The sequence below is a fragment of the Rhinolophus sinicus genome, linkage group LG16 (genome assembly GCF_036562045.2).
Source record: "Rhinolophus sinicus isolate RSC01 linkage group LG16, ASM3656204v1, whole genome shotgun sequence".
In the NCBI taxonomy this organism is placed as follows: domain Eukaryota; kingdom Metazoa; phylum Chordata; class Mammalia; order Chiroptera; family Rhinolophidae; genus Rhinolophus; species Rhinolophus sinicus.
The window spans coordinates 18,219,858-18,232,271 of NC_133765.1; the positions used below are offsets into that span (position 1 = coordinate 18,219,858).

Consider the following 12,414-nt stretch of genomic DNA (forward strand, 5'->3'; position numbering starts at 1 on the left):
GAGACTCACCTCCTGTTGGCAGACTCTCAGTGCCTGACTTTGGGGAGTGGTGAGGCCCCCTTCGCCCATCTTTTCTTCCTCAGGCTCACAGGTCTCACCACCCAGCATCCCACCCTCTGCTTGCTGGAGCTGGCTGGCATCACACTGAGTTCTCACTTTCCTCAGAACTCTGTCTGTCCTGGGCATCAATCTGTGTGAGATCTTCCCTGTGAATTTTCTCTCCAGTGTCCTCACAAAGGGCACCTCTCTGTCCTGGGCTTGCACGCTTCTCCTTTTCGGGGAGGGAGATTCTGCCTCACAATCCCCCTGACGCTGTCATTGCTGCCCTTGCTCCCCTCCCCACAGGTAACACATTTGGGCAGCTCTGGTGAGGTGGGGTCTGCAGCAGGGCAGGATTCCAGTTTTCATGTGGGTTCCCTGCAAGGTGGCTGCTGTTTTTAGTCTGCGTCTGTGTGTGTTCTGTTTTAGTCTGCGTCAGTCCTGTGTCATTATACTGGGGGAATCTGATGTCGTAGGACAGGTGTCTGCCTGGGAAAACCTGTTCTTGTCACCTGTCCTAGAGCGCATCCAGGGCAAGTGTCCATTCTAAGGTCCCTTCTCCAGAGTTAGAGGGGTGGGGCAACCTGTGGGGCCTGAGGGTCTTGACACCTGTCCTGCCTGTCTTGGGAAATGAAAAAGTTTCCAGCACCCTGAGCCTTCTCATTGGAATTCTTCCATTTCTATCTACCTTGCTTTGATCCTCCTGTCTCTATTTATGTCCCCACTATAGAGATCCCCTCACTAGCCCCTCACTTGCTTCTGTCTACCACCAACAAGGACAGAATCCTAGAGAGTCACACACTTGTCAATTTCAGCGGACCCCAGCTTCTTTTTCCCATCCGATGGTCCTGGTGCACCAACGAGAGCTCCCCCTCTCCTGACCCTTTACCCCCTCAATTCTCCTAAGACCCAGGGCTCACAGTCTCTGAGGAGCTGAACCTCTCAGAGTCCAGGGGCGAAGTTCCCCTGAAGTGAAAGGTCAGGGTCACAGTGAGGAGGGACAGGAAAGAGTCCCTGGAATTCTCCAATTGTGTCCCCACTAGGAGCCTCAGAAGCAAAACAGGGTAAAGGGGGCTGAGTTAGTCAGTCAGAAAAGAAGAAGGACAAACAATGCCAGAGGGACTGAGACTTCAGTACTAGACTAAACAAAAGGAGATAAAATTGTACCCAAATTTCACTGTGATCCCATAGGAAGAGGAAGGAAAGAGGGGACTCACCTGAGACGGTCAGCTGGGTCCCTCCGCCGAACACAGCACACTGTGATACAGACTCACACACAAACCTCCTGTCACCCCCTCCACCGCCTGCCCAGGCCCACCTGCAGCTGCAAGGGAGGCCCAAAGTCCAGCCTCCTTGTCACGGGTCATGATCAGGCAGATGGGAGGGTGAGAGTCTGTGGTCCTTCTGCATGGAATTTCAAGTCCATGGAGTTTTTGGATTCCAGATGAACTTGGCTGTGGGATGACGTTGGTTCCAATGTGTTGGTATTTTACCTGAATTTTTTACTAATTCTATCCTTAGGAAGGTGTCCTGGTTCAATTCATGTCGTGTTGTCATTGTGAAATTTGTGAGCAGGCATGTTTATCAGAGATGATGGAACTGGGACCCTCTTGTAGAGCTAGGAATTGCGGGGAGATCCTGGAAGGCCCACCATCCTCAGCAGAGGAGGTCACGTAGAATTAGTGGGTGGGAAAGGGAAGGGTGGGTGGGGGACACTCACGTTTATCCCAGCATGCAGACTCTTCTGCCCGTCCTACTCTGCAGTGTCCCGGCCCTCTGCAGGGACAGCCTAAGGTGCATTGCGATGGCCACTGTTTCGTCCTGCTCCTGACCCCATGGGTGCAGGTGCCTCCTGGTGTGGTGTTTAGGTTAAATTAGAGCTTGAATGGCCCAACCAGGACCCTGCACAGATGGGGAAGTGAACACTTCTGCCAGTCCAGTATTTTCTATGAGCTCTCAGTGTGTGAGTGTCTGCTGTCCCCTTACCCAAATGCTGAATTACACGTGTCCATATTCAGTAATGTCACCAGTCAGGATGCTCCCACAATGTGTGACAAATATAGCATCTCTGGACTAAACCTGCCAGGTGGCTCGCGGTGGTCACCCATCACCCAGGTGGTCACCCATCACCCAGGGCACAGTCTGCATTGCGTTCCCTGTATGTCACCTGCAGAGACCATGCAAGGGATAGCATGCCTGGCATCCATCTCTCTCTGACACAGGGTCATGCTCAGCAATCCCTGTGCCCTCATTCCCAGATCTGCCAGCTCTTCCCGGTGGCAAACCTTCTCCTGTATCCCTGTATCACTCTCAACCTGGACTGGAATGTCCCTGCCCTTTCACGTGTCCCTGGACCTCTCTGGAAGGCCAGAGCACAGGGACTGTGGTGACTGGCTTTTCTTTGGTCATGTCCACCCTTGTCCCCAAGGCGCACCTTCTCCCCAAACTGCTCCGGCGCCAGCGAGAACCGTTTTTGTAAATGGACGTGTGTTTTTATGAACCCTACATGTTTGAGTGTATACATACGTGCATTTGTGCTTGTGTTTGTGCTTGTGTTTGTGTGTGTGTGTGTGTGTGTGTCTTGTGTGTGATAGCTTAGTCTGCCTCCAATAAGATGAGTCTGTTTACGGAGCAGTCAATAGCCCACTCCGAGAATCTTATACTTGATTTGAACTCATACCCAGACAGGTCGCCCGAGAACATTGGGTCTCGTGCTGGGGTGAGTGGTGGGCGGGCCAGTAAGGGGATGGAAAGAGCAGAGCAGTCCTGTCTGCGAGGGGACTTGAACACAGCTTGGACCCTGCCTCTTGTGGCATGGGAGTCTGCAGAGGGGAGTGTGGGAATGAGCAACCAGGCTCCAGGGACTGTGGATCCTGTTAGTGTGTGAGAGTGAGGGCCGGGGGATGGGGCATTGCACAGTCTCTGATGAGCCAGGAGAAGCATGGGCACCCTAGGAAAGTGGGATGGTGTAGACAGTGAGGATGGGGAATCTGAGACTGGCTAGGAGCGGGGGAAGGTATATGAGTGCCAGGACTGAGGAATCCAGGTATGGCAGCTCAGGCACTACCCTGGGGTCCAGGGGAACCTGGGCATGGACTTGGAAACTAGACATGGTCCACACAAGAGCAGTTAGGTTAGGGAAGGTGCGGAGGGCCGGTTCTCCTGGGTGGTGCTGCCCGCATCCCCTATTCTGGAACATTCTTTGCGTGATTGTGGTGAGAGTGAATCCCCCAACTCAGGGCAGCATGGAGACTCTGACCTTTGGCTCCTTTTTCAAAGGGCCAAAAGAATTGTGTTCCCCCTCGGATGGGACTCCATGCATCTCTCTTTCTCCCGCTTTCCCAGGGATATCCTAGACTCAGATAAGCATCTCTAGGGAGGCCTGGTCTGGTTCTCGAAGGTAATGCCAACCTCCATCTTCAGGGACTTTGTAGGATCCTTTGTCACTCTTCAGGATCTCATCAGATTTTTGCCTTGACTGGGAGCATCTAGTTAGATAGGGAAATGGGAGCTAGCACTTGGATTTTGATCCCTAAATACCACGCAGTAAAAGGATCCAGGATACTAGGGGCAAATAGCCCATTCCAGGCCCGAATGGGAAAGGCACAGAAAGCAAGAGTTATTGAGATCTGCTGGGCTGATTCCAGAGGATCCCAGGGCCACGTGAGGAGGCTGTCCGTGGGGAAAGTTGGGAACATTCCTCATCAAGAAAAAATAACCACAGTGGATTTGAACACATCACATATATTTACATCCTAGAGTTCACCATGATGCTCAATGGTTCACCTCCAGAAGATGAGAGGGACCAGGTCATCATCTTGTAAATTGTTCTATAAAGGAAAGACCAAACATTATATGCATCTATATATTTAACTAAAATACGAAACATATTCCTGGGAGAGGAAAGAGCATCTGACAGGCCTCCCTGTGTGGACTTTCACAAGAGAAAGGAAGACAGACCTGAAATATTGCACTTGGCATTCCATCCTGTCTGATGCACCTGAGATTTGAGAATCCAGTGACCTCATTCTACCAGTTATGACCCCACAGGGCACCTTAGGTGAAAGTAGCCAAACATCCTAGGAAGGGATCTTATCAAAATGTCACACCTCAACATGGATGGATCTTGAGAGTGTAATGCTGAGCGAAATAAGTCAGACAGAAAAAGCAGAGAACCATGTGATTTCACTGATATGTGGTATATAAACCAAAAGCAACAAAAGAACAAGACAAACAAATGAGAAACAGAAACTCATAGACACAGACAATGGTTTGGTGGTTGCCAGAGGGTAAGGGGTGGGGGGGGGGTGGGAGATGAAGGTAAGGGGGATCGAATATATGGTGATGGAAGGAGAACTGACTCTGGGTGATGAACACACAATGGGATTTATAGATGATGTAATACAGAATTGTACACCTGAAATCTATGTAATTTTACTAACAATTGTCACCTCAATAAATTTAATAATAAAAAAAAAAATGTCACACCTGAACCCTATCAATCCTTTCTATCTCAGAACAACTTTGCAGGAACATGAAGCAGAGAGACCCGCCCTGGTACAGCTCAGAGAGGCTGGGGGCTGCATGCTGACTGTGGGCAGCTCCGGTGAGGTCCCAGGACCAACATCTCAGCTCCTGCAACCACTACCTTGCAAGGAAAACTGGAGCGATTTGGGAGATACAGACCCAACATCTGCCAATCACAATGTCAAACCTTATTCAATCTTCATATGAAAAGATAACAAATGATGACGTTGTTTGTAAACCTGAAACTAATAAAAAAAAGCAAGAAGGAAAAACAACACCAAAAAGAAAGCAAACCAACAAAAAATGACCAAATATAACAGCACCAAAAATACAACCAAATAAATAGACTTATGACAATCATGAGCCATTTGAGGAGAAACTAATTTTTGATATTAAAGAATAATTGAAAATTTCTGTTGAAGTTTGATAATTATATTGCAGTTATCTTTTAGGTCCTTATGTTTCAGCACACTAATGAAATATTTACAGATGAAAAGTTATGATAATGAATTTGCTTCGAAATATTGCATAAGACAGGAGTCACTCTGTTGTGGGTGGGTCAGCATCACGAGTGAATTGATGACTCTGCATGTGTCTGGTTGATAGAAACAGGGGTCATTTTTATTCACCTGCTTTCTTATTTTTGTGTTCAATGTTTCCCAGGATGAAAAATGACAAAAGTAAATGGGAGGTTAGTGTAGGACAGCATCAGGGGTGGTTAGATTCTGGCGTTCTACCAGCGGGGCCATTGAGATGAGGGAGACCTGGGGGGGTCCTTTCTTTACAAGAGTCCCAACATTCAGATTCATGAGTGGGGTCAGGCAGAGTCTGTGGGCCACTGGGACCCGTAGTTCCTTTTACCTCCTAGGCAGAGATTTGGGGCAGAAATGCCTGAAGGCAGCTCCCTGTCCCTGGTGAGCTGGAGGCTCACACAGAGAGGCCTGAGAGAGTTGGGGAGCTGTGGACTGACAGCCTGTTGGCCCTGCACCTCTGTAAGGCAACTTTACCTGCCTCAGGGGCCTGGAGTGAGAGTGTCTCTGACACCAGGCTGCCGGTGCACTCGAGGTTGAGCCACAGTGAGTGACGTGGGAGGGGGGCTCATGGACAGGGGGCTGGGGGCACTGTGTCACCAGGAAGCCTGACCTGCTGTAGCCTCAAGACCACACTCACTCTGCCCTGAGCTGGTCTGAGCCGCCTAAATCCACTCCTGGATTCGCATTGATTTCTCTCCCAGAGACAATCACTGATGCCCGTTCTGTGTCCTGGATGGTGCCCTTTCTCATTGACCCACTTCTGTTTTCCTCCCCCGCATGAAGGCTGAAATCATCTGCTCCATCAGTAAAACAACCATAAACTCTCCCCCTGATCAAACTTCAAATATTGGCATTCTTCACGATTATAGTCCCCTCCTCCAGCGAGGGTGACCTTGAGCCTGAACTTGACCCCACATATCTCAACAGAAACCCACTGACTCTGGGTCTCAGCACAGGACCCTGCTCATTTCTCCCTGATCCCTCCTCAGGGCTCCCGGGTCCCTCTAACTTAAGCATCTCCTGTCCCAAGCGACAAGGACTGCATCTCAGGGGCCAGCACCTCAGGACAAGTTCCTGCTCTGAGTCAGGGCTCCACAGCACTCAGAGCTCACCTGTCCCTGGTGAGGTGGTGGAGTGGACGACAGGTAGATGGAATCTCATGTCATGACTCACCCTTCCCATAATAACAGACCCTTTACCCTAGAGACTCAGCCAGACACAGAATACACATCAGAAATGTGAGATGATAAATCATTAGGTCTTTATTGGGAAGTAGAAGTGGGGAGGGAGTGAGACCTGCCCGGTGTGAGCTGATCCTGGGCAGGGTCTCAGGGGTACAGGGGAGAGCTGGTGAAAGGGGAGGCTGGGTGAGGAATGTCCCTCAGGTAGGGCTCACAGACACCTAACACGCCGAGGGGGTCAGTGTCTTCTCCACGGTTTTCCCATCGTGCGTGACCTGGCAGCTGTATCTGCTCTTAGATTTCCACTTGTCGGCCGTCAGGCTCAGGTAGCTGCTGGCCGCGTACTTGTTGTTGCTCTGTTTCGAGGGCTTGGTGGTCTCCACGCCCTGGGTGATGTCGGTGCCGTCTGCCTTCCAGGCCACAGTCACGCCGCCAGGGTAGAAGTCACTGATGAGACACACCAGTGTGGCCTTGTTGGCGCTGAGCTCCTCAGAGGAGGGCGGGAACAGAGTGACCGAGGGCGCTGACTTGGGCTGACCTGTGGGGTGCGGGAAAGACAGGAACTCAGAGGTCTGGTGTCCATCCTGGGAGCTCCTGACCTCGGTCTGGATGTGGGTACATCTCTTCCAAGTCCATGGCATGGTCCCAATGTGACCCCTGCTTCCCTTTGGTCAGGTCAGGGATGGGTGATGTCACTCACCTCCTGTTGGCAGAATCTCAGTGCCTGATACTTGGGAGCTGTGGCCGCCCCTTTGCCTATTGTTTCCTTCTCAGGTTCACAGGTCTCATTACCAACCATCCCACCCTCTGCTTCCTGACAGTGACTGGCATCACCTTGACACCCCATCGTCTTAGCGCTCTGTCTGTGCTGGGTCATCAGTCTCTGTGGAATCTGCCCCTGATCCCTCTCCCCAGTATTCTCACAACAAAGCATCTTCCTGTCCTGGGCTTGGGCTCTCCTCTCTTTAGAAGAGGGAGTTTCTTGCTCTGAGTCCCCCTGGCATCATCATTGTAACCCGTGCTCCACTACCCACGGAAAACATTCTAGGGCCTCCAAGGTAGGGAGTGCTGTCAGCAACAGGGCTGGATTTTCAGGGAGTCCACGTGGTTCCCCCAGGAGTTAACTGTGCTATTCTTAGTCTGGGTCTGTGTCTGTTCGGAGGGGTCTCTCGGTCCTGTTACGTTCTCCTGGGGGAATCTTTCTGTCCTAGAACATCTGTCTGCCTGGCAGGGCCTCTCCTTGTCACCAGTCCCAGCACAAGCATCTCTTCTGAGGACTCTGCCCCAGAGTTGATAGGGATGGGACAACCTTGGGGGCCTGAGTGTCCTTACACCCGTCCTGTCTAGGGGCTCCTGCCTGTGTTGGATGATGAGGAATGTTCCAGCACCCTGAGGTCTTCTCATCAAAAATCCTCCATCCATTCTTGTCCACCTTGCCTTGATTCCTCCTCTCTCTTCATGTCCCCGCTATAGAGATCCCCTCCCTAGCCCCTCACTAGCTTCAATCTACCGCCCAGAGAGGACAGAATCCAAGAGACACACACATGTCAGTTCATCGGATCCCAGCCTCCTTCCCACATCCCCTGTTCCTGGTGTACCAACCAGAGCCCCCCACTCTCACAGACTTTCAGCCCTTCAATTCTATAAGTCCCCAGGCCTCAGAGACCCCGAGAGATCCAAAATTCTCAGAGTCTAGAGGTGAAGTTCCCCTGGAGGGAGAGGTCAGGGTCATAGTGAGGAGGGGCTGGAGGGAATCCCTAGAATTCTGCCTTCCTGTCCCCACGAGGTGCCTCAGAAGCAAAACAGCGTAGTGGGGGCTGAGCCAGGCAGACAGAAAAGGTGAAGGATACAGAATGCCAGAGCAATTCAGAGTCTAGTTCTAGTCTGAAGTGAAAGGAGAGAAAAATCTGCCCAAATTTCAGTGTGGACCCCAAGGAGGAGGAGGGAAAGGGCGAGACTCACCTGAGACGGTCAGCTGGGTCCCTCCGCCGAACACAACACACTGTGATACAGACTCACACACAAACCTCCTGTCGCCCCTCCACCCCCTGCCCAGGCCCACCTGCAGCTGCAAGGGAGGCCCAAAGTCCAGCCTTCTTGTCACGGGTCACGATCGTGCAGATGGGAGGGTTACTGCGGGTTGTCCCTCCCCGACTGGGGGTGGATGGAATTTCAATTTTATGGATTTTTAGGATTGTAGGTGTCCTTGGCCATAGGATGGCATTGGAGAGAATGTGCTGGTAGTGATCCAGAATTTTCACCTAATTTCATCCATAGGAAGGAGCTGAACCCTGACCCACATCATTTGGCATTGTCATTGTGAAATTGTGAGCAGGCTGTTTATCACAGAATCATGGAGCTGGGATCCCTTTGCAGAGTGGGAATCATGGGGCGGTCCAGGATGCCTCATCATCCTCAGCAGAGGAGGTCACGTAGAATGAGGGGGTGGGAATGGGAAGGGTGGGTGACCCTTCTGCGTGGTCCTGCGCTCCAGTGTCCCAGCCCTCAGCTGGGATAGCCTGAGGTGCAGTGGGACAGTTGCTGTTCATCCCCCTTCTGAGCCCATGGGTGCAGCTGCCTCCTTGCCTGGGTTGAATTAGAGCTGGCATGGCCCAGCCAGGGCCCTGTGCCCAAGGGGAAGCTGACACCGCTCCCAGCGCAGTTCTTTTCTATGAGCTCTAAGTGTGAGTGTGCGCTGTCCCCTTACGCACATGTTGAATTACACATGTCCTGGTTCAGGAATGTCACCAGTTAGGGTGCCCTTACAACCTGCGATACACATTGCATCCCTGGGCCAGACCTGTACGTTGGAGGTGAGGTAGCAACACCCAAGGCCTCAGCCGGAATCCTGGGCCATGTATGTCACCTGCAGATCTCACATAAGGGACACACATGCCTAGTGTGTTTCTCTTTCTGACACAGAGTCATGCTCAACAAGCACTCTCCCTTCCCCCCCAGATCTGCCTGCTGTTCCTGGCCACTCTCTCTGTGACCAGCCTCTGCAGGTCTCACAGTCTCCCTCTCAAATTTGACTGGAATGACCTTTCAGTTGTTCCTGGAAGCCCACAACGTGGGGACTGCAGTGACTGGCTTTTCTTTGGTCATGTCCACCCTGGGTCCCACTGCAGTGCCATCTACCCCGCTATCCCAGATCCTTCCAGAACAATGCCCACCACAGTCATGTTGTCAATGGATGTATGTTTTTATGAAATTATGCGTGTGAGCGTATATCTACGTGCATTCATATGTGTGTGTGTGTGTGTATGAACACTGATTTTACTCCTAAGACAATGAGTCAGTTAACAGACCAGTCAATAGCCCACTTGTAGAATCAGATATTGATTTTGGCCTCAGGCCCCAAACAGGTCACCGGAGAACAAGTGTCTTGTGGTGGAGTCAGTGGTGGGCTGGTTTGTAAGGGAATGGAGAGAGCAGACCTGTCCTGTCTCCCAGGGGAATTGATCCCAGGTTTGACTCTCATGACACATGAGGTAGGGGGGTCCCCAAGGAGGAGTTTGGGAGTGAGTGACCAGGGTCCAGCAATGGTCGTTCCTGTGGTGAGTGTGACAGTGAGGGCCTGGGGAATGGGGCACAGCACTGCATATCTGGTGAGGCAGGAGAAGCATGGGTGCCCTATGGAAAGCGATGGTGTAGACAGTGAGGATGGGGAATGTGAGACGCGCTAGGAAGCCGGGGAAGGTATCTGAGTGCCAAGACTGAGGAATCCAGGTATGGCAGCTCAGGCAATACTCCAGGGTGCAGGGGAACCTGGAGATGGACCTTGAGAGTAGACGTGGTCCACACAATAACAGTAAGATTAGGGACGGAGCAGAGGGCCGGTTCTCCTGGGTGGTGCTGCCCCTATCCCCTGTTCTGGAACATTCCTTGTGCAGTTGCAGGTGAGAGTGAATCCCCCACTTAAGCTAACATGCAGACTCTGACCTCTGGCTCCTTTTCCAAAGGGCCAAAAGAATTGTGTTCACCCTGGAATGCAGAGTTCAGGACAAAAATGCATAAACCAAAAATGAGCAGAGAGCACGATGTCTGATTGACAATGAGGGCATTTTATTGAGACTTAATTGGGTTTAGGAAGAAGGTCGAGGGAGGTTTGGGATGGGTGATCCTCCCGGGGTCCTGTGTCTCCAGTGCCCCGAGGGTGGGGCTGCTCAGCGTCCTAAGAACACGATGAGGGTTCCACTGTCTTCTCCACGGTTTTCCCATCGTGCGTGACCTGGCAGCTGTATCTGCTCTTAGATTTCCACTTGTCGGCCGTCAGGCTCAGGTAGCTGCTGGCCGCGTACTTGTTGTTGCTCTGTTTCGAGGGCTTGGTGGTCTCCACGCCCTGGGTGACAGGGGTGCCATCTGCCTTCCAGGCCACAGTCACGCCGCCGGGGTAGAAGTCACTGATGAGACACACCAGTGTGGCCTTGTTGGCTTTGAGCTCCTCAGAGGAGGGCGGGAACAGAGTGACCGAGGGTGCTGACTTGGGCTGACCTGTGGGTTGGGTAGGGGTACCAGTCAGAATTCTGATGTCTTTCATGGGAGCCCCTGACCTCAGTCTTGATGTGAGGTACAGGTTCATGAGGACCCATTAGGAACCCTAGTTCAGAGACCACTCTCATGCAGGGTCCACGCCATGTCTTGCAGGTTAGGGTTTTCCTCAAACAACTCCCCGTCTTCCTGAGTAAACTTGAGCCTGGACACCTGCCATCACCTGTCCTGAGATTCTCTTGGACCCCCTTCTCCCCACAGATGTCTGACTCTCACCCTCCTGGTACTGCCTCCTCCTGACATTCTGACAGGGCCTGTCTTTGTCTGTCTATTTGTTCCCAGGAGAGGTGATATCAGCTCTCTGACCTCCTGTTGGGGAAATCTGGGACATTTCTGACCTGACATTTCTGTGCTGGGAGCTTTAGGGTCTTTGCCCAAAAGGGTCTGTTTTTACCTAGATTTATCTCTTCTGTACCCTCTCTAATAGTAAGCTCTTTGCTCATCAGAGTCTGTCTGCCCGCCCTTGGGTGTCTCTCATTCTGCAGTCTTTACCATCCCCCCTGGCAAATGATCATATCAGTAGAGCTTTTACTCCACAGAGTCTGCCTTTCTTTGTGTGAGGAAGTGTACTGAGACCTGGGAGTCCATTTTGTCCTCACGCTTTGTCATTCAAAGACCCTTCCTTCAGTACCTTTCCTTCCTGCTTCCTTCTCTCTCCTAGAGGGCTCCCTGAGTCCCAGAGTAGCTCAGGACTCTGCATGGCAACTCCACAGAAACTTGGGGGAGTCCTTTCACCCCTGCAACATTCTGAGCCCTGGATCCTGAGTCCCACAGTCTCGGGGACCTTCACTGAACCTTTGACCTGTTTGTCCCCAACCTTGTCCCTGAGGGTTCTGGGTCCCCCCAAAGTCTCCACATTGTCACCCCCTCAGTACTTCTTTTTCTCTCTTCCCCTTGAGATGGGGACCCTAGTGACCCCCAGAAACAAAGCTGGTCCTACAAGAGCCCATTTGGGGAGGATAGACAGAGCAAGTCTAGGACCCAGCATGACCCTGGCAGACAGATAGAGTTCCCATAGGTCATTCTGTCCATTCCTCTGCCTCTAGGGTCAGAGATAAAGGGCTGATGGTGACCGGAGGAGGCAATCAGGACAGTAACAACAGGGAGGGAAAGAGGTCAGGGCCCCAGGGACTGGGATCCTTGGCGAAATATCGGTCAAGGGCTGAGACAAGACACAGAAAAACAGCAAAAACAGCAAAAAACTTCCCAAACCTCTGGGAGAGCAGGGAAGTGGGGAGAAAACGAGACTCACCTGAGACGGTCAACTGGGTCCCTCCGCCGAACACCCAACACTGTGACACAGTCTCATACAAAAACCCCTCCCTGGGAGGCCCCTGTCCCACCCCCATCTCCCCACCTGCAGCTGTGGAGGAGGAAGTGGGTCACTGCCCCAGGCTGGTGTCTAGCTGGGGGCCACATGCCATTATAGGACAGATGACAGGAGTCAGTATACAGCAACGGGATCCTTGGAAGCAATTATCCCAAAGGAATTTGGAGTCTGATCTGCTGTTCCTACTACTGTCTTCTGGAAATTGGGATGAGTTTGTGGAGGGCATTTGTGTCAGTACAAGTGAGATTCCAAG

The 12,414-nt window shown here is 51.9% G+C and overlaps 3 gene segments (V, D, J or C); all 3 read right to left on the reverse strand.

Moving 5' to 3' along the window:
• LOC109439166 (immunoglobulin lambda-1 light chain) overlaps positions 1-12,414 on the reverse strand; it is a 316,010-nt gene that overhangs the window by 26,980 nt on the left and 276,616 nt on the right.
• LOC109439815 (putative non-functional immunoglobulin lambda variable 1-50) overlaps positions 1-12,414 on the reverse strand; it is a 370,373-nt gene that overhangs the window by 18,201 nt on the left and 339,758 nt on the right.
• Positions 10,324-12,414, reverse strand: part of LOC141569198 (immunoglobulin lambda variable 2-18-like) — a 135,130-nt gene continuing 133,039 nt past the window's right edge. The window contains 2 exon segments of the V gene segment in view: positions 10,324-10,774; positions 12,084-12,119. Of these exon segments, the coding sequence occupies positions 10,455-10,774; positions 12,084-12,119 (356 nt within the window).